The 23,738-nt window shown below is 44.1% G+C and overlaps 1 protein-coding gene across 1 annotated transcript in view; it reads left to right on the forward strand.

Annotated features, from left to right (window-relative positions):
* The first annotated feature begins 1,872 nt into the window (after positions 1-1,872).
* Positions 1,873-23,738, forward strand: part of LOC311234857 (high-affinity choline transporter 1-like) — a 67,984-nt gene continuing 46,118 nt past the window's right edge. The window contains exons 1-3 of the mRNA XM_084322103.1: positions 1,873-2,511; positions 3,098-3,211; positions 6,683-6,838. Coding sequence (XP_084178229.1) covers positions 2,328-2,511; positions 3,098-3,211; positions 6,683-6,838 — 454 coding nt within the window. The 5' untranslated portion in view covers positions 1,873-2,327. The remainder of the gene's footprint in view (positions 2,512-3,097; positions 3,212-6,682; positions 6,839-23,738) is intronic.

Consider the following 23,738-nt stretch of genomic DNA (forward strand, 5'->3'; position numbering starts at 1 on the left):
AGGGAGAGAGAGAGAGAGGGACGGCGGGAGGGACTGCAGAAGTGTGTGTAATATCACGAAAATGTGAGTCTCTCTCTCCCTCTCTATCTCTCTCTCTCCCTCTCTTTCTCTCCCTCTCTCTCTGTCTCGAACGCAGTGAGCGCTCCGTAATATGATCATGATCATTATGATCGACTGGAATAAAAAATTATAATAATAGGTTTACTACTTACATACTGTAGTTGTCTCCTTAATACTGTAGTTGTTCATTAATGTTACCTAAATGTCATCAGTGAATTATATAGAAACAACTCACCAAAATTGACTATTGCACAACTGATTTGACAAAAAAAATCCACCAAGGGGGGGGAGACCCCCCCTTTACCCCCCTGCCCCTGCACCCTCCCTTGCCTGACCGTGGCATTTAGTGAAATTATGCTACTGCTCGAGTCTAGGGGCTGAGCCCCCCTAAAGGTCTGATGCTAGAACCGCCCCTGTCTCAGTCTAATCTGGAAATACAAAGCCTGATTCGGTTCGTGTCACCATGGTATACGTATACTCAATTAAAAACTTTGACATGATGGGGGAAACTGGAGATTAACGGGAGAAGTGATCAAACCGGAGCATGGGGACATTATGGTTAAAAAACGGTAGAAACCAGGGTGAAACAGGAGTGTTGGCAGGTATGATAAATGAGAACAATTCGTAACACGAGACTATATAATACTGGCTCTAACAGTCTAAAATCTCAACATTACACGAGGAATGTTTATTTGATATAAGATGTCAAAAACCCAAATTCTTCATCCGGATGTTTTGTGTCGTGGGCCTAGAAGATGGGGAGATTTGAGAGGGGTTGGTTGGTGGCACGGCACCCCGCCTCATCTCCTCTCCTCTATACTAAGAAATCCCCCCCCTCCCCCTCCCCCGCCCCCTCCCCTTTTTAATTAGTAGAAATCCTGCGGTAGTCGCGTGTCCGGTGTGTGATGTGACGTCACAGGCATGTTCCATTCAACTCGGAGGAGGGGGGGGGGGTGTCTGGATGAACGCAGCGCGTGCGGTGAAAAAGAAACAGGCTGCCGTCACTTATTGTGATTGGATTGTTGGACTCACTCAACGTGATTAAAAAAAAGTGATTTCTGTCGTTGGGACTGACTGAGAGTCCGGGCACCGGCAGAATATCAATATATATATATATATATATTTTTAGCTAAATTAAACATAGCTATACATCGTGCTAAGAAATTAACTGCCGCTATGTTAATTTCGCTAAAAAAATAAATATTGATATTCTGTAAAAAAAATAAAATAAAAAAAAATTGTGATTGATTGTGTCTGTAATAAATGGGGCAGTCTGCTGGGAGTGGCTTCGTAATAATAATAGCCTCTCTGCCACCAATATACTCTTTTGTTCTGTGAAAGAAGAGGATGTTCCTCGCGCCGCTCGTCACGTGCGCGTAACCTTGCCGCAGCATAGGTCGAAACGCTCGCGCTGTCTGCCGCTCTGCCGCCCGCGCGGCTTCAACAAGGTGCCGCTCTGCCGCTCTGGCTCTGCCGCCCGCGCGGCTTCTCAATGACAACAAGGTCTCTCTGGATTAACGCGTGGAATTCCTCCTTGGGACGACAAGGGCGATAATAACCCGCGGTGCCTATATAGTGAGAACCCAGAGGGACAAGGTGAGAGCTAAAAATAAAGCCGCCGCCGCTGCTGCATCGGAAAATACCTTTATGACAAGCTTAACAGTAACAGTTAGAAGCATTTTGTATGAAAGTATTCTGTACTTCTATATGACAACTATTAAAGAACTTGAACTTATCAACCGGTAGTCTCATCACGGTCGTGTCCCGCTGTCTGAAGACCGTCTTTATACACGTGCAGTTCCATCCTTTTGAGTGGGTTTATCATCATAGCGCCTATTTCTTATCATCATCAGCCACTATTGGCTCCGTGCCCGGTGTACTGTACTGTACTGTAGTCGTTGCCAGCCTGCAGAAGTTATTATCATCATCAGAGGTGTGGCTTGATGATTGTACTCCGCCGGCATCATCATCACTCGCAGCCAGGCTCCCCGACGCGCGTCATCCGGCGGAGCAGACAGGCGCACAGCAGCAGCGCACACACACACACACACTACACGCACACACACACACACACACACACAGTCGACTGAGCCGTTAATCGCACACAACACACGGTCCTGCAGACAGTCATCCGGCCCGGCGGCGAGCGGCGAGTGAAGATCCGACACTACGGACACTGTCCGCCGCTCCTGATTATATTCGCGTCGCTCGCAGCGCACGGTCGCCATCCTCCTCCCGGTCCTCCTCCTCCGACACCACCGGTGATCATGGCTCTCAACGTGCCCGGGGTGATCGTCATGGTGCTCTTCTACCTGCTGGTGCTGGGCACCGGCATCTGGGCGTCCTTCAAGTCCAAGCGGGAGGCGAAGAAGAGCCAGGGCGACAAGACCGAGATGGCCCTCCTGGGCAACCGGGGGATCAGCCTGGTGGTGGGCATCTTCACCATGACCGGTGAGTGGTATTGTTATTATTATTATTATAGGATATAATGTGCCCCATCGTGGCTTAATAATGTGTTTGACTATGTGGGGTGCAAATAGTAGCCATGCATCATCATCATCATCACAAATACTTGTTATTGGTGTTAATTAATGAGAGATCATAATTATGTCCCCGATTTGACTCGATTCTCTCGATGCAGCGCAGGGGGGGGGGGGGGGGGGGGGGGGGGGCAGCGCATGTACGGGATGTTCACACGGGAGCAATAAAAGTACACAATGAATGGAAGTGTAGTGCGTAGTACGTCTCTGCAGTCACTTTTGTACTTTACAGTAATAGCCAAGATGTTGGTTTACTATCATGTTACTACAAGCTGACCGATAGTTAGTCTTCTAACCTGATTTTTTTAAATTTATTAATACATTTGTAATCCTGAATAAAATGTGTGTGCGTTTGTGCGTGTGTGTGTGTGTGCGTGTGTGCGTGCGTGCGTGTGTGTGTGTGCGTGTTTGTGTGCGTGTGTGCGTGCGTGTGTGTGTGTGTGCGTGCGTGTGTGTGTGTGTGCGTGTGTGCGTGTGTGTGTGTGTGTGTCATACAGCTACATGGGTCGGAGGCGGATTTATCGTCGGCACGACAGAGGCGGTGTACAACCCTTCTATGGGATTAATCTGGGCCGTCATGCCAATATCAGCAACCCTGTGTTTCATTGTCGGTAAGAGATGCTAATTTAAAACAGAACACCTGTCCTGTGTGTCTTTGGTCTTGATACACTGTATATACTGTATATACTGTATATGCATGGCTGGTCGTCCCACTTCCTCATTTCACAACGTGTTGCTGATTCAAAGCTATTTGATCGAGATGTCGTGTGACATAGTGTTGCCCCCCCCTCACCCCCACCCCTCCCCCCTAGCGAATCACTTTCATCCACACCAGCAATAGCAGTGGCAAAATATTTGCTGAGTGTGGAGATTATGGTACAACAAGTATGCATTCCGGTTACTTACACGCACGGGGTCACATGAGAAAAACAGGAGTGATCCTTTAACACCCCCCCCCCCCCCATGAATTTTCATTGACAGAAAATGTCAGTTTTATCAATTTTTTCTCCTCCACACATATTGTACTCTTTGAATAAGAGAGGATAGAAGCTATTCATAGACTGGCCTTGTTTTCACTGCAGTTCAAAAGTCTGCTTTACTACAAAAAGGCTATTAGTGTTACTGGTCTGTATTAGGGTTAGGGTACCACACCACCGATACAGAGTACCGATCTCGTCCGATACGGAGTACCGATCTCGTCTGATACAGAGTTCTAGTCTGTTGCGTTTACTGAAGTGAACAGTGTAGATTTAGTGTGACATCTGATGAAGTGTGAAGGTCCATTGATTGATTCCAACTCCCCATGCACACATAAATATTCATTATCAACAGTAACGGCGTGGATGAGCATTTCCTGTCAGGCACATGACCTGAAGTAATATTTTAGACAATACCACAGTAGTGGTGTACAGTTGTGATTATCGGCGCGGTGTGACGTGGTCGTGGAACTAGGAACTAGGTCACCACACTAATACAAAAATAAACCACCATAGCACGACCTTGAGTATGCTGTTGCTATTACACAACATGATCCTTTCAAACACACAAGATTAACTAAAACAAAGACCAAATCTTTATTTTGGCGCTCTACCAACACAAATGAGTTCTCCACATGGTGAAGCAGTGCAAGGTACCAGGTCCGATACTGCTGTTATAAGCCAATCAGCACTCTGCGTCACACAGCCCGAGAGAGCTCTGCCCCAGACTGCCTCACAGTCGTAACCCGCGTTAGCAGCACCGACGTCCGTGGCCCAGTTAGTTTGGAAGAAAATGTATGAATAGTATAACAAATGGCCAAATATTAAGCTTGTCTGGACATTTAGGAGCTGTGCTGTGTGGTATAATAGCCTTATCTGCGAAAATAAACCATCCTTTATCATCGCCGTGTTCCATCGACCGTTGCCATGGAAACGGCACAGAAGCAATAAAGTGACGCTCTGCACAGACGGATGCACTGAAGTGACATTTCTTTCACTTCTTCTAACTCATTTTCGGTTCATATTTTTACAGTAAGACTATTATAGACTCAAAACGATGGAGGGGGGAATAATTAATAAAACATAATTCATTCAATATGTTAAGTTAATATCTTCCTCTCGGGCAGAGATGTTTGACGGTGTCTCTCGTCCGACCGCCTACGTAGGACGAGTGGTTATATATGAATCAGAATGAGAATCAGAAAGGTCTTTATTGCCAAGAGAAGTTTACACATTTTCTACACAGGAATTTGATTTGGTCGTTTCTGGTGCGACATTATTAACAGACAGACAATTATGGTAGAATAAAATAAAAGGGTCCTAATGTTCCGGAGCTCATCTCTGGTGAAAGAGCTCCTGATATCTTGGCCAAACACTACATGATTTACCAACAAAAACATACAAAACAACACGCACCAAAAAACACAGAGGCGACCGTCCGTGGCGCCATCCTCCTGGGTCACGCAGTGTCTCTTGGCCGACCCACAATGCATTGGGAAGTAGAAAAAGGCAGAAAAGTAATATAAGTTTGAAACACTTCACGGGGTGTAGTAAGTGGATTTAGAGTTTGTAGATTAGGCACAAACAAATACGCAAACCCAGTTTATTTGAGTGACACGTATTAGAATGTAAACACAAGTTGGATTCCCGTCTGGCAAACTGTATCGGATCTATTTTAAGAATTTGCATACTGCCATGTTAAGTCCAGTGGCTTAGGTCAGTGAAATTTATGTTGGTCAAAATGAACAGCGCTCTCTCCCACGGACACAAGAAAAGCAACACCACAATCTGTCATGACGACATAAAACTGTTTGAAGCGAGAGACGGACGTCGCAGTCTCCCGGAATAATGTGCTCGAGCTCCCGTGTGAACGCCACACTTCATACTGGTGTCATCGGTACTTGAACCGGAATATTTCCAGAAAATGATCCTGTTTTTTCCATCCCATCAATTGGATTCTAGAAGAGGCTGTCTATATAACGGGCTCTCACAGCTCCTTGGCCCTGACATGTCTGGCTCGGGGCCAGACGAACCCTCCGAACTCACGTGTTGGAAGGCCGTGCCGAACCTGCCCAAGGGCATGACTACCGTCTAGTGAAATTCAGGGGTGCGTCCCCTTTAACAACAAGTAAACGTTTTTGTGCTGCGTGATTAGCATTTTGGCTAATTGTGGTCAATAATTCACTAATACAATATGAGTGTTCAGTGTTAATAGTAAGTAGCAAGCTTTGTTCTGATACACGCGCTGGATAATCGAGGGTTGAAAAAGTCACTTTCAAAATATAATCCAGACTTGCTGTTGCTGCCGGTGATGTGAAATGCATCACTTCCTGTATGCCGGACGATGTGAAACGCATCACTTCCTGTATGCCGGACGATCTGAAACGCATCACTTCCCATCACGATTTTAACAATGTTCAACAGCGTGTTCACATTGTACAGCTGAGTAGAATGTGAAAACATTCCTGAACTGGCTGTCGGTAGAATCACAACATTCCTGAACCGGGTATCGGTAGAATCACGATGGGCGATAGAGAGAATGTGCGGGTAAACATTTACATTTACATTTACATTTAGTCATTTAGCTGACGCTTTTATCCAAAGCGACTTACAAGTTCTGTACGACAAGCCATCAGGAAGAGCACAACTCTATCAGCTGAGTAACAATGTTCATCATTCCTTCTGATTTCCGGGAATGTCATTTGAATCATCAACACCTACAAACAAAAATACCATAATCTAAGTAGCCTTTTCTCTACAAATTAATCCATGATTAATCCAATAAGTAACCCCCCCTTTTCCCACCAAAGCATCTCTAATCTGATTTCTAACTAAACTAATCTACTGTTTTTGTTTGTTTTGTCTTGCATACATTTTAATTTTTTTTTTTACATCTGACAACTTAACCCTTTCATGTAAAGTAATTTTTAAACATTCTTTTTAATACTATTAGAATTACAGAAGTAGCCGTTGTCATTTGAATCATCATTTGAATGTTATCAACATTGTAATATGGACCCACCATAAAAAGTGTGTTGTTTCCTGTCAAGTCATTGCATGTTAAACCCTGGAGGTTAACTTGAGTTCTCTCGTTGGACGGTTGAGGTGGACTGTTCTTCGCCAAGCCAATGAGGGATCAGAAATATGTCACCATGATGGACCCGTTCCAGATCAAGTATGGGAAAGCACCGACTGCCGCACTCTCCGTGGCCTCGCTGGTGTCGGAAATCATGTGGGTGGCAGGAACCCTGATCGGTTTAGGTAAGCATGTGCCTGTTTGTTGTTTCTTCCTCTGCTCTGGAACCACCTGCTGTGTGCGGTTGTTAAGGCTGTTTCCCCGAAGCCTGCTTTTGGGATTCGAACTTCGTCAGGGTTTTTCCGATCAGACGTTCGAACCTTCGTTTTTAATTAAAAATGTATAATAAAATAAAACATTTCAATTTCTATTTCTTTAAAAAAAATGTTTTTTTATATATCCTCAAACTAAATCCTCAACTGATTAAATTAGTCTTTTTCTTTTTAACTCATCAGTTTCTTTTAATGTCTGAAGGAGTCGACTGAAGGCTTCTTGTCCTCTGTGAAAGCATGCAATTGGTCCACTGATGGATACATCTTGATATGTCTAATGTGTGAAATCCTCTTTCAGTGCCTCTCTGCCTGTTTTCTTAGGCAGTTAGCCTCGCTGGTATGAGCCATTAGCGCTTCTAGGCCTCTTTGCTTTTGGAAAGAATGATCAAAAAATATATATAAATAATAATAATGATAAATTATTTTTATTTAAATTTATTTTTTGCATTCGACTAAGAGGTTGGCAGTCGACTACGGCTCCTTTCGATCGATTAGTCGACTATTCGACTAGTAGAGGTCAGCCCTAGTGTGGTTGTGTGTGTGTGTGTGGTTGTGTGTTTATTGTGCTATCTGTCTAGTTCTATTGAAGGCATCTATCTGACTGTCATTTGAATACAAATTTGACTGAACGCTATTTAAAATATGTATTTATGATGTTTGTTTTCATGTCCCCCACCTGTTTAATCTGAATGTCATTACAATGTGTGTGTTCAAGATTCAAGAGGTTTATTGTGTGTGTGTGCGTGTGCGTGTGTGCGTGCGTGCGTGCGTGCGTGTGTGTGTGTGTGTGTATATGCACACACCTGGGGAAGATGGGTTATTTTTATAACCTTAAAATGACCTTAAAAGGGTTTAATAACCTTCCTACGACCAGGAAAATAAATCTTGTGTCTTCCTGCTCATGTAGGAACATTTCTATATTTAATGGGACAGGGAGGGGCATGAGGATGCTTTATCACACCCTACTGAACCAGGGAAATACTAATCCAGTTCTGCAGAACGTGCTTTATCACACCTTACTGAACCAGGGACATACTAATCCAGTTCTGCAGAAACATGCTTTATCACACCCTACTGAACCAGGGAAATACTAATCCAGTTCTACAGGAACGTGCTTTATCACACCCTACTGAACCAGGGACATACTGATCCAGTTCTGCAGAACGTGCTTTATCACACCCTACTGAACCAGGGACATACTAATCCAGTTCTGCAGAACGTGCTTTATCACACCCTACTGAACCAGGGACATACTAATCCAGTTCTGCAGGAACGTGCTTTATCACACCCTACTGAACCAGGGACATACTAATCCAGTTCTGCAGGAACGTGCTTTATCACACCCTACTGAACCAGGGACATACTAATCCAGTTCTGCAGGAACGTGCTTTATCACACCCTACTGAACCAGGGACATACTAATCCAGTTCTGCAGAACGTGCTTTATCACACCCTACTGAACCAGGGACATACTAATCCAGTTCTGCAGAACGTGCTTTATCACACCCTACTGAACCAGGGACATACTAATCCAGTTCTGCAGAACATGCTTTATCACACCCTACTGAACCAGGGACATACTGATCCAGTTCTGCAGGAACATGCTTTATCACACCCTACTGAACCAGGGACATACTAATCCAGTTCTCCAGGAACGTGCTTTATCACACCCTACTGAACCAGGGACATACTAATCCAGTTCTGCAGAACATGCTTTATCACACCCTACTGAACCAGGGACATACTAATCCAGTTCTACAGGAACGTGCTTTATCACACCCTACTGAACCAGGGACATACTAATCCAGTTCTGCAGAACATGCTTTATCACACCCTACTGAACCAGGGACATACTGATCCAGTTCTGCAGAACGTGCTTTATCACACCCTACTGAACCAGGGACATACTAATCCAGTTCTGCAGGAACGTGCTTTATCACACCTTACTGAACCAGGGACATACTAATCCAGTTCTACAGGAACATGCTTTATCACACCTTACTGAACCAGGGACATACTGATCCAGTTCTACAGGAACATGCTTTATCACACCTTACTGAACCAGGGAAATACTAATCCAGTTCTGCAGGAACGTGCTTTATCACACCCTACTGAACCAGGGACATACTAATCCAGTTCTACAGGAACATGCTTTATCACACCCTACTGAACCAGGGACATACTAATCCAGTTCTGCAGGAACATGCTTTATCACACCCTACTGAACCAGGGACATACTGATCCAGTTCTACAGGAACGTGCTTTCACACCCTACTGAACCAGGGACATACTAATCCAGTTCTGCAGAACATGCTTTATCACACCCTACTGAACCAGGGACATACTAATCCAGTTCTACAGGAACGTGCTTTATCACACCCTACTGAACCAGGGAAATACTAATCCAGTTCTCCAGGAACATGCTTTATCACACCCTACTGAACCAGGGACATACTGATCCAGTTCTGCAGAACATGCTTTATCACACCCTACTGAACCAGGGACATACTGATCCAGTTCTGCAGAACATGCTTTATCACACCCTACTGAACCAGGGACATACTGATCCAAACTCATATTGCTTTTGTTTAGTCTGAGACTGAACAGAAAAAAAGAAAGCACACTAATAAAGCCGCGTTTCTACTCAAAGTACCTTTAGTCCCAGGAACTACTTTTTCAAGGAGGTTCGTAAAAAAGGTTTGTTCAGCCCTTTGTCGTCTGCATTTCCACCATGGTCTAAAGATCCTCAAAGATTAGGCAAAGTAGTCCGCTGACGTATGAAAAAGGTCTCAATCAGGTATTCCAGTGTCTCAATAATAGTTAACTACACTAGAACACAGACAATTTTCTCTAATCAGATCTTTGTGATCACATGAACAGACCAATGTTCCCTGCATACTCTTTTGCCATATATTGGTAATTGAATTGAACAGGAATGTGCAACAGCGTTAACAACATTAGGTTTAACGTGTGCATTTCCCCGGTTGGTAAGACTACTGTGCTGTGGCTTTGCCTGGTTCAGATCAAATCCAGATCAAACACTGTCAAACGAGGCATTGCCGGTATGAATTAAGATCCAGCAATTGCATATCCTATTTCTTGACTAAAACCTTGTCAAAGATATTTTGGTGAACCGATTAGGTGGCTGGATTCTCTCCTCATATACATATCTATATATCATATCCCTCATATACAGTATCCACGCTGAGTCTGTGCTCCCTCCCCGGAGACCAACAGTGGTGTGTAGTGAAAAAGCAACAGGGCCAAATAGCGAGAGTGCTAAAATGGCCAATGGCGTACTTTAAATACTTAACCTACAAACACGAAACTCTTCTGACAGCACAATATTGACATAACTAAGTGATTCGCTGAATTAAACGGATCAATTTCTTAATACAATTATCCGATCGTTGGCGTCTGTCTGTGTGTCTGGCAGCACATCTCGCAGACTAAAAGGCTGAGGTGGACGAGACGCTGCACATGGGCCGACAGCAGGTCGATTCTGGAATATTTTCCCACTCGACAAGTATTTTATTTGAATACATTTCCATCATTGTCCATTAAAATAGAGTAGATTCAGTATGAAGTTGGACCTTTTGAACACAAGAGGACGGTACTACGCAGGTTCTCTGCTGTGTATGCATGTTTATGCGTGAATGCATTGCTATAATTGTCCATTGCAATAAGTCCCGCCCCCTTTCCTATCTCATGAACCGCTTGTTGTAAAAAGTTATGAAAGGTGTCACGGTCTAGGCGGCTGGGTGGCGCAGCGGACATTGCGCTCGTCACCAACGCACGAGACACCGGTATCGAATCCGGCGGTCGCCGTTGCCTCCGGCTTGGACCAGCCGTCATACTATCTCAATTGGCAGAGGTAGCGGGTGGGAAGTCGACGGGTGGTAATCTGGACGTTGTAAACAGCGACTCCTACAGGTCGGTTGGGGGACGCCTGCACAGCAGAGACAGGAAAATGGCGGGGGCAGTGTGAGCCTCCCACACGTTACACCTCGCCAAATGAGAGTCCGCGCTGACAGGTGAAAAGATGTGACAGGCTGCCTACACATGTATCGGAGGGGACATGCGATGGGCTTCTATCTTCCCTACAACCGGCCAGTGGGGGGCACATGCGAGCAACATTCAAGACAGGGGAGGGGAGAATTGGCACGGCTAAATTGGGATGGGAGAAAAATAGAAAAAGGGGAGAAAAAAGTGGATCAAAAAAATTAAAAAGGTGTCACGGTAAGAACAATTCTGCCCGTCACTCACATCCTGTTTCCTGTTTATGAATGAGCATGCTAATGATAATAAACACAGACAGACACATTGACCGACAAAACACACCAACCGCTCTCCAATCACAGTTATTAGCATTAGCATTAATATGGGGCATTTTAAGACATTGTTAAAGTGTTATTTCCTAGCCTTATAATTCTTTTGTTTTTTGGATTATTATATTATAATTTTATTTCTTACTGACCAACGATGATGTTGATGGTAGAGTCCTTTCTCAGCACAACACCAGCTCCAGACAGTTAGCCACAAACCAATGCAAAGTCAATGGGGTCAAGCTCCTGTCTGTACAAGTCGACAAGCTGAAATATTAAGCAGCAGCACCGTGGAGTAAGTTTCAGCACAGACAGGATCCGGACCCCATTGACTTTGCGTTGGTTTATGGCTCCGTGCCAGTAGCCATCAGGCTCTAACCGTGGCCTCTATGGACCGCTGCCAATTTGCTAGAGAGCTAACGGCTGGTAAACTTGAGAACTGTACGGACTCTGGTGCAGCGTGTCACTTTACCTTATGGACCACGTTACGTATACTATTATCACTATTACTACTGACCGATTGAATCCCGCCCACTCGCCACTGTTATCTGTCACTATTATCACTATCACCCGCCACGCTGCTGTGACATCTGAATGTCCCCAGGGGATTAATAAAGGAACACGTGACGTGACTTGACTATCTGGAGCTAGTATGAGGAACAGCATGGGTTGTGTTGAGAAAGGAAAGCACTCCTACCAATCAGCACCATCACTGGTAAGTAGGAAATGGGATTAGGGGTAAAAAAAATCAGCACTATCCCTTTAATTGGCTCAGACCGTGCCAACAGGGAGGTGTAGTCTGACGTCACTCTGGACCGACCGCGAGGTCCACCCCTATAGGGATGTATCATTGGGAAAATGGATTATCGGCTATTGTAACAATTCTGCCTCATGCACATTGAAAAGCTTTCCATTTCTGCACAAAACGAGTTCCCTTCTATCACTAACATTATTGTTTAAGCATTTTTGGTTGAAATAAAATTAGGCGATTTTCTTTTACGGTTAATTGCGAATATTTTCACGTCGAGCTATAGATTGTGGATGAATACGCACAGAAAGGTACACCGTGCAAATGTTCACGCTTTATTTGTTTTAAAACGAGACGATGTAGAAATGGGCACAATGGGGGAAATACGTTGCAATTTTGCGAGGTGGACCGGCTGGAAACAGCAATGGGTGTAACCGCTACACCTCCCTATAACCGCCATAATTACTTAATCAATTAGACATTCTGTGCAGTAACCACACTCGTCCTCGCTGTAGTCACAGAGGGTGACGGGTCACATGCTATCATTTTAAATGCAGCTAAAGGAGAGAGAACAATACGAACCCGAGCTTGGACGTCTGCCCTTTGCGTGCGGTTATGTAATCCGTCTGGTGACACGAGAGACAACAGACCGCTGTGGAGGCAACACACCTCACTACCGGCAACAACGTGAGCCGCCCACAGGGTCAGACACACGCCATGTTCAGCTATTTCCTCACAACTAGGGACGTCCCAATTATCTTTGGCCTTCTACAGCTGGTACAAAACGCCGCTGCCAGACTGTTGACCGGAACCCGCAAGAGAGACCACATCACCCCTGTCCTTGCCTCCCTTCATTGGCTCCCAGTACGCTACAGGATAGATTTTAAGGTTCTCCTATTTGTTTTTAAAGCCCTTAATGGTCACCCCCCCCTCCTACATCTCAGACCTCCTATCCCCCTATTCCAACACCAGGTCCCTCAGGTCAGCCGATCAGAGGCTCCTGACAGTCCGGAGGTCTAACCTCAAGCTCAGGGGAGGGGGGGGGGGGGCCGTGCCTTTGCTGTCGCAGCCCCTGATCTGTGGAACAGCACCCCCACCTCCATTAGGCTCGCCCCCTCGATAGATGCCTTCAAATCTATAGACTCAAAACCCACTTCTACCTACTAGCCTTTCTCGTTCACTGACTCATGCCCTGTTCTCCTATGTGTTTGCCTGTGTGCCCTCCAAACAGAGTTGTGATTGTTGTCTATATGTATCTATGTATCTACTGCGTTATTTTTTTCCGTAGCCGCATTTTGCAGAGACGCTCTCTGATTGGCCACTGACATGTGCGCCCAATCGCGTGACGAGCTGTGTCTTTGCCCATTTCCACGTCGAACAGCAGCAAACTACCTAACGCCTAGTTTATCACTGGTTAAGCTTAGGCGACTCTTTCGAAGTTGGTTAAGGTTAGAGTTTGGAATCAGGGCTGGTGTTCTATCGCCCTGCTCTAAGACAAACTCTAACCATAACCAACTTCGAAAGAGTGCCTAAGCTTAACCGGTGTAGAAACAGGCGTCACACGATTGGGCGCACCAGAAACGTCAGTGGCCAATCAGAGAGCGTCTCCGCAAAATGCGGCTACGGAAAAAAATACCGCGTATCTACCCTCTGTACAGCACTCAGGTCTCTGACATCAAGGCCACCTAATCATCCCTTCCCCTTAATTGGCTGATGTCAATCCCTGTCTCCTGAGCCGCTCAGCCATTGTGTAGTGTGATGTGTGCCGGGTGCCAGTGTATGGCAGCCATTGAGCCTGCGTAGCCCAAGGTTGGGTGCTACACAGTGGTGGTGAAGGAGGCAATTTCCACCCTACATTGTAAAGCACTTTGAGTGTCTAGAAATACGCTATATAAATGCAAGTAATTATTATTATTTATTATTATATGATGCCGTCGTCTGAGAGGAACTGATTCTCAACTCATTAATGTTTTCTAGAAGATATTTCTTATGCTGATGTAGGCACATATTTTTATTACAACCAACATTTGTATTAAATTAACAATGTTAAAGTAACTCCTCGGACACGTTGCATGGCACGTCGGAGTCGCCTCGACTATCGGCACTTTAACTTTAGAAAGGTGCGCTCAGTAATGTGCAAATCTCCACCGGGCAGCAGCCACCCATCTCTTCTCTCTCTCTCACAGAGCAAACAAACACGCCTACAATATTTTACGAATGTAGACTATTACACACACTACTAGTACACTATTATACACAATTTAACTGTTACACTATTACACATTATTACACTGTTACACTGGTACACTATTACACAGTTACACTAGTACACTATTATACACAATTTAACTGTTACACTATTACACATTGTTACACTATTACACAATTGAACTGTTACACAATTGAACTGTTACACTATTACACTTTGTTACACGATTACACAATTTAACTGTTACACTATTACATAATTTAACTGTTACACTATTACATAATTTAACTGTTACACTATTATATACTAGTACACACTATTACACACTAATACACTGTTACACTATTACACAATTACACACTATTACACTAGCACACTATTACACTAGCAGTAGCACACTATTACACTATTGCACACCATTACACTTACATTATGCTATTGCACTATTGCACACTGTTACAGTATTACACATTATTGCAACATTTTACTGTTACACTATTACATATTATTACACTAGCACACTATTACACTATTATACACTATTACACACCATTACACTTACATTATTACGCTATTGCACTATTACACACTGTTACAGTATTACACATTATTACACTGTTACACTATTACACATTATTACACTATTACATGGTAAGGCAAATGTATTTTTTTTGTATCCACTTTTTCTCCTTATTTTCTATATATATATATATTTTTTCTCCCATCCCCCATTTCGCTGTTTCTAATTCTCCCTTCCCCTGTCTTGAACGTTGCTCGCATATGCCCCCCACAGGTTGGTCGTAGGGAGGATAGAAGCCTAACATCACATGTGCCCTCCGGTACACGAGGAGGCAGCCTGTCACATCTTTTCACCTGCCAGCGCGGACTCTCAGTGGTGAGGAGTAACGTGTGGGAGGCTCACACTGCCCCCGCCATTTCCTGTCTCTGCTGTGCAGGCGTCCCCCAACCGACCTGTAGGAGTCGCTGTCCACAACGTCCAGATTACCACCCATCGACTTCCACCGCTAACTCTGCCAATTGAGCCAGTATGACGGCCGGCCCAAGCCGGAGGCAACGCCAACAGCCGGATTTGAACCCGGTGTCTCTTGCGTTGGTGACGAGCGCAATGTCCGCTGCGCCACCCAGCCGCCTGGGCAAATGTATTTTTAAGCTTGGTGTAAATCAGATCAGGAGATGCACTTTGAGTGTTTGAACGTTTGGCCTGACGGTGGGACTGGAGGACAGATCATGGGGTCACCAACATCAATAGGATTCTTCTTCTTGGGGTCATGAATGTGCACCACAATTTTGAAAAGATTTGGATGAAAGCTGTTAGAGAAACACTAATGTGATAATTGAAAGTTTGGTCTGATATAAAAGGTTTTCATATATATGTATATGTTCTTAAATATAGTCTTAACACTTTCAGCGGCAGCCGTTTTAGCCATCATTGTTATGTAGGCCTACTCATTGCGCCACCGCTGTAAGAGATAGGGATTTTCACTGTGCGTCGCGGTGTTTGCAGGGCTATATCTATATTCTATATTATAGCTATGGAGACAATACTATGGCTCATTTGACATTAACTATCCCTCGTTCAACATGTGAAAAATAATAAATTTCTTCATGTATACGTTTGCGTGTTATACCGTGGTGAATATTGTATAGTTTCAGAGTGATCCTGGCTAATTCCTGGTAACTGTGTTATGGAGCGATATGTGAATTTTGCTAAAAGCGTTCGCGTTGCTCAAAGGTATATAATAGGTATTATGTTTCATCATGAATGCATGAAAGGGGGGGGGGTAGTTTTTTGATGCTTTGATCGTCAGCAACGGCAGTGGCGGCTAGTCCATAGAGGGCGCTCGGGTGGAGAGAGAAGGAGAAGAAGAAATATATTTTTTTGGATTTAGATTTTGGACTCTAAAAATACAATAAACATGTTTAAATAAATTATAATGTGAGTCTGAGTTGAATCTGGGAGGGGGGGTGGGCTGGTGGGAGGGAACTGGTGGGAGGGAGTGGGGGTGGGGGGGCAAAAAAAAGAACCAAAATGGATGATTCTATATTTTGACACTGACCATATCCTGTATGTATCCATGCTGGTTGAAAATGAAAATAAAATTATAAAAAAAAAAAAAAAAATATAATTACTTTGTGTTTGTGTTTAAAATGCACAATAACTTTAATATCAAATATAAATCATTGTTTTGTGCGTGATTCACGTCACTCTCTCCTGATAGACATCTACCTCCAAGCCTGAGCGCATAGACTTAACGCTCACAGTGGTGGGCGTCACTGCAGCCAATGTATCGTCGCAGCCAATGTAAATGGATCAAGCAAATAAATGTAGCCTATAGGGAGGTGTAGTGGTTACGTAATTTTAGTTTTTTCGTGTTCCACCCTCTGTGGAACACAATGTATTTCCCCATTGCCCATTTCTAGATCGTCTCGTTTAAAACAAATAAAGCATGGACATTTGCATGGTGTACCTTTCTGTGCGTATTCATTCACAATCTATAGCTCAACATGAAAATATTCGCAATTAATCGTAAAAAGTAGCAAAATAACAATGTTTATGTTTTCGTTCACTGAGAAACTACACTACCATTTCGTGCTGCTGACTGACGTCACCACAGCGTAGACTCCTGGGCCCTCATTTATCAATGGTGCGTACGCACAGATATGTGCGTAAACCGTGCGTGCGATCATTTCTAAGCAAAGTGTGGGACTTATCAATTTGAACGTGTGCTTGAGATTGTGCGTATATCTACGCACAGCTCAGACCGTGCGTACATGGCGCCCAGCGGTAGTGTCATGTTCTATTCGAACTAGTTTTGATCATTGTGTTTTTTCCCTCTTGTGGATGTTTTGAGTAGTGCACTCATTTTATTTAGCTTGTTCTAGCTTTGACGCTATTGGCTGATTCAGTCATGTGACGCTGCCAGGTCAGCTATTTTCATTATCCAGACGGTGTTTTGCCACGAGGTCTGCTCTCAGCTGCAGCTCCTATTGTCCAGCTCTGTTTGTGCCTTGGAAATGATTGCTTGTAAGTTTTGTATTATGCAAGCATCATATTGTATTTCATTTATAGATGTGTGAGTCATCTGTGAATGCTCAGTTAACATGTTTGCTTCGTTTTGGATATATTTGTGTTAGCTCCTGGTTAGCCTACCTGTATTGCTAATGCTATGCTAATCTCAGTCAGCTCAAAGGACTTTCGGTTTCATATTTTAGTTGAGTGAACTTTGTACATATTGTACCTGTATTGTATACTGTAATGCAATGTCATTGACAACAATTGTGTGATACATATTCTTTTTTGTGTATTTCAGTTTTACAAATTTGTAATGGAGAACAGACAACAGTAAAGACAATCAACTTTGCTCCAGCTTCTGCATCTCCATTACTCTTGTTCACTCCCCATTTATTTGTGTACAGACACACACTGAGGGCGGAATAGGTAGAATAATAAGACTGCACCATGATGTGTTCTGTATGACCCGTAATTCATTATAGTTAATTGTAAAATAGCGACATTAGTGTAATTATTGTCAAACCCTATAAATAGCATTTGGAATAGGTATTTCCGAATTAATTCAGCCTGGTTCGTAGCGTTATTATAGGAATACTTCTCGCGGTGTGCGCTCAGATGTTTACAGAGATATTACTTACTTACGCCTATCGCTCCTTCTGGGGGAGCATAGGCCGTCGACAACAGTTCGCCAGGGTCCTCTGTCCTGTGCTTTGCTCTCCAGCTGTCTCCATGTCAGTCCGCTCTGTGTGATGTCTGTCTCCAAGTCCCTGCTCCAGGTGTTCTTGGGCCGGCCTCTCTTCCTGTTGCCTCGGGGGTTCCATCTAAGGGCCTGTCTGGTGGTGCTGGTGTTTGGTTTGCGTAGTGTGTGGCCGATCCATCCCCACTTTCTTCTCTTGATTTGTTCTTCCACTGGTTGTTCGCCCGTTCTCTGCCAGAGATCATTACAGAGATATAGGGCCGTCTATTTGCAGAGAGAGAACATACCGCTACCCGAGACACATTCTCCTTGATTTGTATCTGTAATTAAAACATCACTTAAATGCAGATCGGGATTATCCACTGAAGCCATAATGACTCTGACTGAAACCACAGGCTCAAGGCGTGCACAATATAGGCATTGTAGAGCGCAGAGTTGGCCTGCTGAAAGCAGCAATTCAGTCAAGAGGATCAGACAGCAGTTTTACCCTTTACCCCAAGTCTACCCTTGCAAGGTCTTAATCTAACTTGAAAAAACCTCAACGAAAAAAGGCATTTTATTTGCAGTATATGGTATATGGAAAACGCAAGCGAAAAATAGTGGTTAGGAGTTTGTATTCTCCATTGGGTGGCACATACAGTGTGCTTCAGCGACTCGTTCATTTCAGTCATTACAGTGTCGGGTCAGCTTGTCATTTATTTCTGTCAATGTGCTGGTTCTGTAGCAGGACTGGGTCAGTCAACATCCTTGGCACCGAAGATAGTCTACACACTCCCTCCTCCTCAGCTAGACCTCCGTGATTAATCTCGCTCTGTGAAGTTTCTCATAGTTAGCTCGGCTTAGTCCATTTATTATTATTATTTTTTTTATCCACTTTTTCTCCCCATTTTCTATTTTTCTCCCATCCCAATTTCGTATTTCCAATTCTTCCCTCCCCTGTCTTGAACGTTGCTAGACTATGCTTCCCACTGGTCGGCTGTAGTGAGGATAGAAGCCTTGCATCACGTGTCCCCTCCGGTACACGAGGAGGCAGCCTGTCGCATCTTTTCACCGCAGCAGCTCGAACTCTCAGTGGCGAGGAGTAACGCGTGGGAGGCTCACGCTGCCCCCGATACTTCCTGCTTCCGCCGCACCGGCGTCACCAAACTGACCTGTAGGAGTCGCTGTCCACAACGTCCAATCCCCACCCACCGGCTTTCCCACCCTCTAACACTGCCAATTGTGTTAGTATGACGGCCGGCAAAGCCGGTAGCAACGCAGAGAGCTGGGCTCGATACCAGCATATCCTGCGTTAGTGGCGAGCGCCTTGCCCACTGCGCCACTCAGCCCCCCGGCTTAGTCCATTATTTCACATCCCATGGGGGTGTTTCATTACCATATATGGATAATCATGCACGAGCATAGATGGTAAGAACAATGGTATTTATCAACACAGAGTGTGCGTACGACCTGTGCACGCATGGTTGATAAATCCCAAATTTTCTGTGCGTAGAGACATTCTAAATTCCGTGCATAGGAATGAAAATGGAACACTTTCTACGCATTATTGATAAATGAGGGCCCTGGCTTTAGTCGCAGACCTAGGATCAGATTTCCCTTACATTCCATAAGCTTAACACGTACAATACGTACAATGGGAAAATAACTGACCCTGAACCTGTGGCTAGTATCTGTTTCACTCAACACTAGTGCTCCAGTGATCATAACCATTTATCTCTAAAGCTAACCACTATTTGTAAAAGCCACAACCAACGATACCATATTTGTATTTATAATTTAAATCATACATAACGTTATTTCGCTGCATATTAAATCACTGTAAATACTAATGTAAATCATTGTTTTGTTTTACATATTGTGTATAGTTTATAACGTTATTGTTTTTTTTTACCTAACGTTAGTAGCCAGCTAGCTCACAGGGATAAACCTGGGCATGATGCGTGCAGTGCTTTGCCCCAGCATGTAACCACAGGTCTGAGAAGAGGACCTGCACATTTTACTCGTTCCTGAAACTCCTCTACATGCCCCGATTTAAAATGGTTCACGACAGTAGACATTGCTAACGTCTAGTATGTTTAGCTAGGTAACGTTAGCTAGCGAGCTAGCTTGGTATCAGCTGGCCGTAACAGGGATTAGGCGACTTGAACTTGAGCATTGAACAAGAGGCTGCCTACTGAACAACAGGCTTCTAGTGCCTGCTGGTAACTGTAGTTATTTTTTTATGACAAATTAAAAACCTTATAACTACCTTTATTTCAACAAGAAATGCTTAAACAATAATGTTAGTGGTCGAAAGCGAACTCATTTTGTGCAAAGATGGAAGCTTGTCAATTTCCATGCGGCAGAATTGTTACAATAGCCGATAATCCATTTTCCCAATGATGGAACAACCAGTGACGTCAGACTACACCTCCCTATTAGGGTCTTCAAATATCATGTCTGGGGGCGCGGTTTTCTAGCACTCGAAGCAAGCTCAGTGCGCCACTGTGTCACTCGTCAGTCGTCAGACAGAAAATAATGCTTGGAGGAGGAGCCTTAGCTTAGCTCGTGAGTTAGCTTAGCTAGGCTATACTCGGTCGTTTAGCTGGTTCGGTAATAAGAAGTGTATTCTCACGAGTCTGAGAGATAATAATGAGACAGTGTTGGATCTAACTAAATGGATTTATATGGACACTTTTTATCATGGAAAGTTCAAGCGCGGACCACAAAACAACAGTCTATTACAATATGTACTGTTCTGTAGTTACTGAAAGTGATTGAATATGGCAAGATTCAAGAGGTTTATTTCACCACAGGAGGGAGAAAAAGTAGCATTTATGACAAAAATAGTTTAGAACTAAAATGATGATGGGGCAGGTTAGCTGTTATCAAGCTAATGTTAGCTATGTGTTAGCAGGCTAATGTTATCTATGTGTGAGCAAGCTAGTTAACTAAGACTAATTAATACTGCAGGCTATAGCTTTCTGATGTATATTTTAATGCTGACCATGACTTACTGCACATGTTGACATAGAGGATATTGAGTGTCAGGGTCTCACAGCTTTCACATTCTCGCTGCTGATGCCTCACATCTTATTGCCTATATCCAACTTTCTCTTAACTCTTTCTGCACCATACTCGAGTATAGTCGGGTTATCTCGCCAACCGTTGATCCTTTGATCTTTTCCTTTGATCCCCGTTCTATACGGTCAGCCGGAGCCCTCTAGGTGTCCCTGATTAATCTGCCTACATTGGAATTGCAATGACGATCGAATCTCACCAGGTGGCAGTACCGTCTACCTTTTGGACTCTGATAGTCTAGTTCAGACAGTGTGTCCTGATCTCATTCTGTCCTGACTCGCTCTGAGGGGGAGGAGCTATTGCAGAGCAATCGCTAGGAGATCTTCTCGCCTCAAAACCTATAGTTTCCCGTATACACAAGTAATTACATATAAACGAGTAATCGCGATCACCGATGGGATCATTGGAATTATTCTTTTTGGAGTCCCTTCTGGCGAAGGTAAGGTATATTCTATGTCTATTTTACCGAACCTGAAACATGTTTCTGCGACGATCACAGTGTCGTATTTTATCGGACCTAAACCAAGCTTTTTGTAACGATCGCATTTTCGGGGTAAGACTACCCCCCCCCCCCCTTGATGATTTTGTGAAGGCACCTATGTACATGGTATATACCTTTGATTTGGGAGTATTTGGGGTTTCAGGCGATCAACCAGAACGATTTGGGCTTATTGCATATAACGTGTCATATCTCGCGATCTATAGAAAAATACTGGATTATTTTGGAAATGGGCGATGTTTAGCGTGTAATAAACTACAAACTACAGTGTGTATAAATGAACTAATTAGTCAGTAATGGACTATGAACAATGCCTGTCAAATGAGCCATACTATTGTCTCCATAGCTATAATACAGAACACACGATGGGTCTGCAAACATCACTAAAATGGTCAATAACGCTGGCGCCAGGCGGTAGAGATGGGGAAAGTCGGTGGCGCTTAAAGAGTTAAAGACTATGGCGGCTGAGTGGCGCAGTGGGCAAGGCGCTCGCCACTAACGCAGGAGATGCTGGTATCGAGCCCAGCTCTCGGCGTTGCTACCGGCTTGGCCGGCCGTCATACTAACACAATTGGCAGTGTTAGAGGGTGGGAAAGCCGGTGGGTGGGGATCGGACGTTGTGGACAGCGACTCCTACAGGTCGGTTGGGTGACGCCGGTGCGGCGGAAACAGGAAGTATCGGGGGCAGCGTGAGCCTCCCACGCGTTACTCCTCGCCACTGAGAGTTCGAGCTGCTGCGGTGAAAAGATGCGACAGGCTGCCTCCTCGTGTGCCGGAGGGGACACGTGATGCAAGGCTTCTATCCTCACTACAGCCGACCAGTGGGAGGCATAGTCTAGCAACGTTCAAGACAGGGGAGGGAAGAATTGGAAATACGAAATTGGGATGGGAGAAAAATAGAAAATGGGAAGAAAAAGTGGATCAAAAAATAAAAAGAGTTAAAGGCTCAGTTTTTCACTTGGACAGATTATGAACTTAGTTCTGGGTTCTTTACCCCGTTTGCAGTGCATCCCATCACACCGTATATTTGAGGTATTTTTCTGATGTTTGCAAGCTGAGTGAAATGACAAGGAAGCACTGTTACACAATATAAAGTCAATGGAGAGCGGTGGAATGTGTTGCCCTCTGGTCTGGGTGTGACATAGTGGCACTACAGTATATCTCTATACAGAAACACTGGCCTCAGAGGTATCTTGTTACAAAAATACTTCATGATTCTTCTCAGACATGTGACATTTTTTTTCAAATGGATATTCTAATATTGATTAGAACTATAGTCAAAAGATCAGCAGTCCCTGTCGTCCGCTGTCAACACCATTTCTCCCAGGTGTCGGGCAGAAATATAATATTTAGACTCAGTACTCAGAATTTATGGAAGTGAACGAGGAACCGGACGCCTGGGAAGAATGGCGGCGTTGACAGCAGACGACAGGGCCGCGAGCGTACTTGATGACTTGAAGACGGCTGAAACTAAATCCATTTAAGACCTGTAAAAATACTTATAACAAAACACACACAATTAGTCTCTAGTCTTGGATCGTATAGTAGAGCCCAGCTCTCTGATGTGTGTGAAGTGATTTTCTTTTTCTTTATAATAATTTCTTTAATTTATTACCGTCTCATTGAATAATTTGTTTAGAAAAATGACTCTGTATCTGGCTGTATCAAGTTACTGTCTATCAAGTTACTGTCTGTCATGTTGCTGTCTATCATGTTGCTGCAGGAGCCATAAATCAAGGACCATCTGGAAGTGGTTTTTAGCCAGCAATAATGACGTGTGTGTGTGTGTGTGTGTGTGTGTGTGTGTGTGTGTGTGTGTGTGTGTGTGTGTGTGTGTGTGTGTGTGTGTGTGTGTGTGTGTGTGTGTGTGTGTGTGTGTGTGTGTGTGTGTGTGTGTGTGTGTGTGTGTGTGTGTGTGTGTGTGTGTGTGTGTGTGTGTGTGTGTGTGTGTGTGTGTGTGTGTGTGTGTGTGTGTGTGTGTGTGTGTGTGTGTGTGTGTGTGTAAGTGTATATGTGACACATACATGCGTAACCATATGATATCCGCGGTATGCATAACAGTGCTTTATTTAGCCCGCGTATACATCCGAGCCCTCCCTAATAAGCAAAGCAAGATTGTGGACATATTAGACAGTAAATTAACATGCTGGTATGTCATTCATGATAAGGACCATTTCTACTTACTGTACTTGCCCTTGGCTGGAGCCTGCGTTTATATACCCAGATGATCTCATGAAGACC

The sequence above is a fragment of the Notolepis coatsorum genome (genome assembly GCF_963971535.1).
Source record: "Notolepis coatsorum genome assembly, chromosome: 9".
NCBI lineage: Eukaryota > Metazoa > Chordata > Actinopteri > Aulopiformes > Paralepididae > Notolepis > Notolepis coatsorum.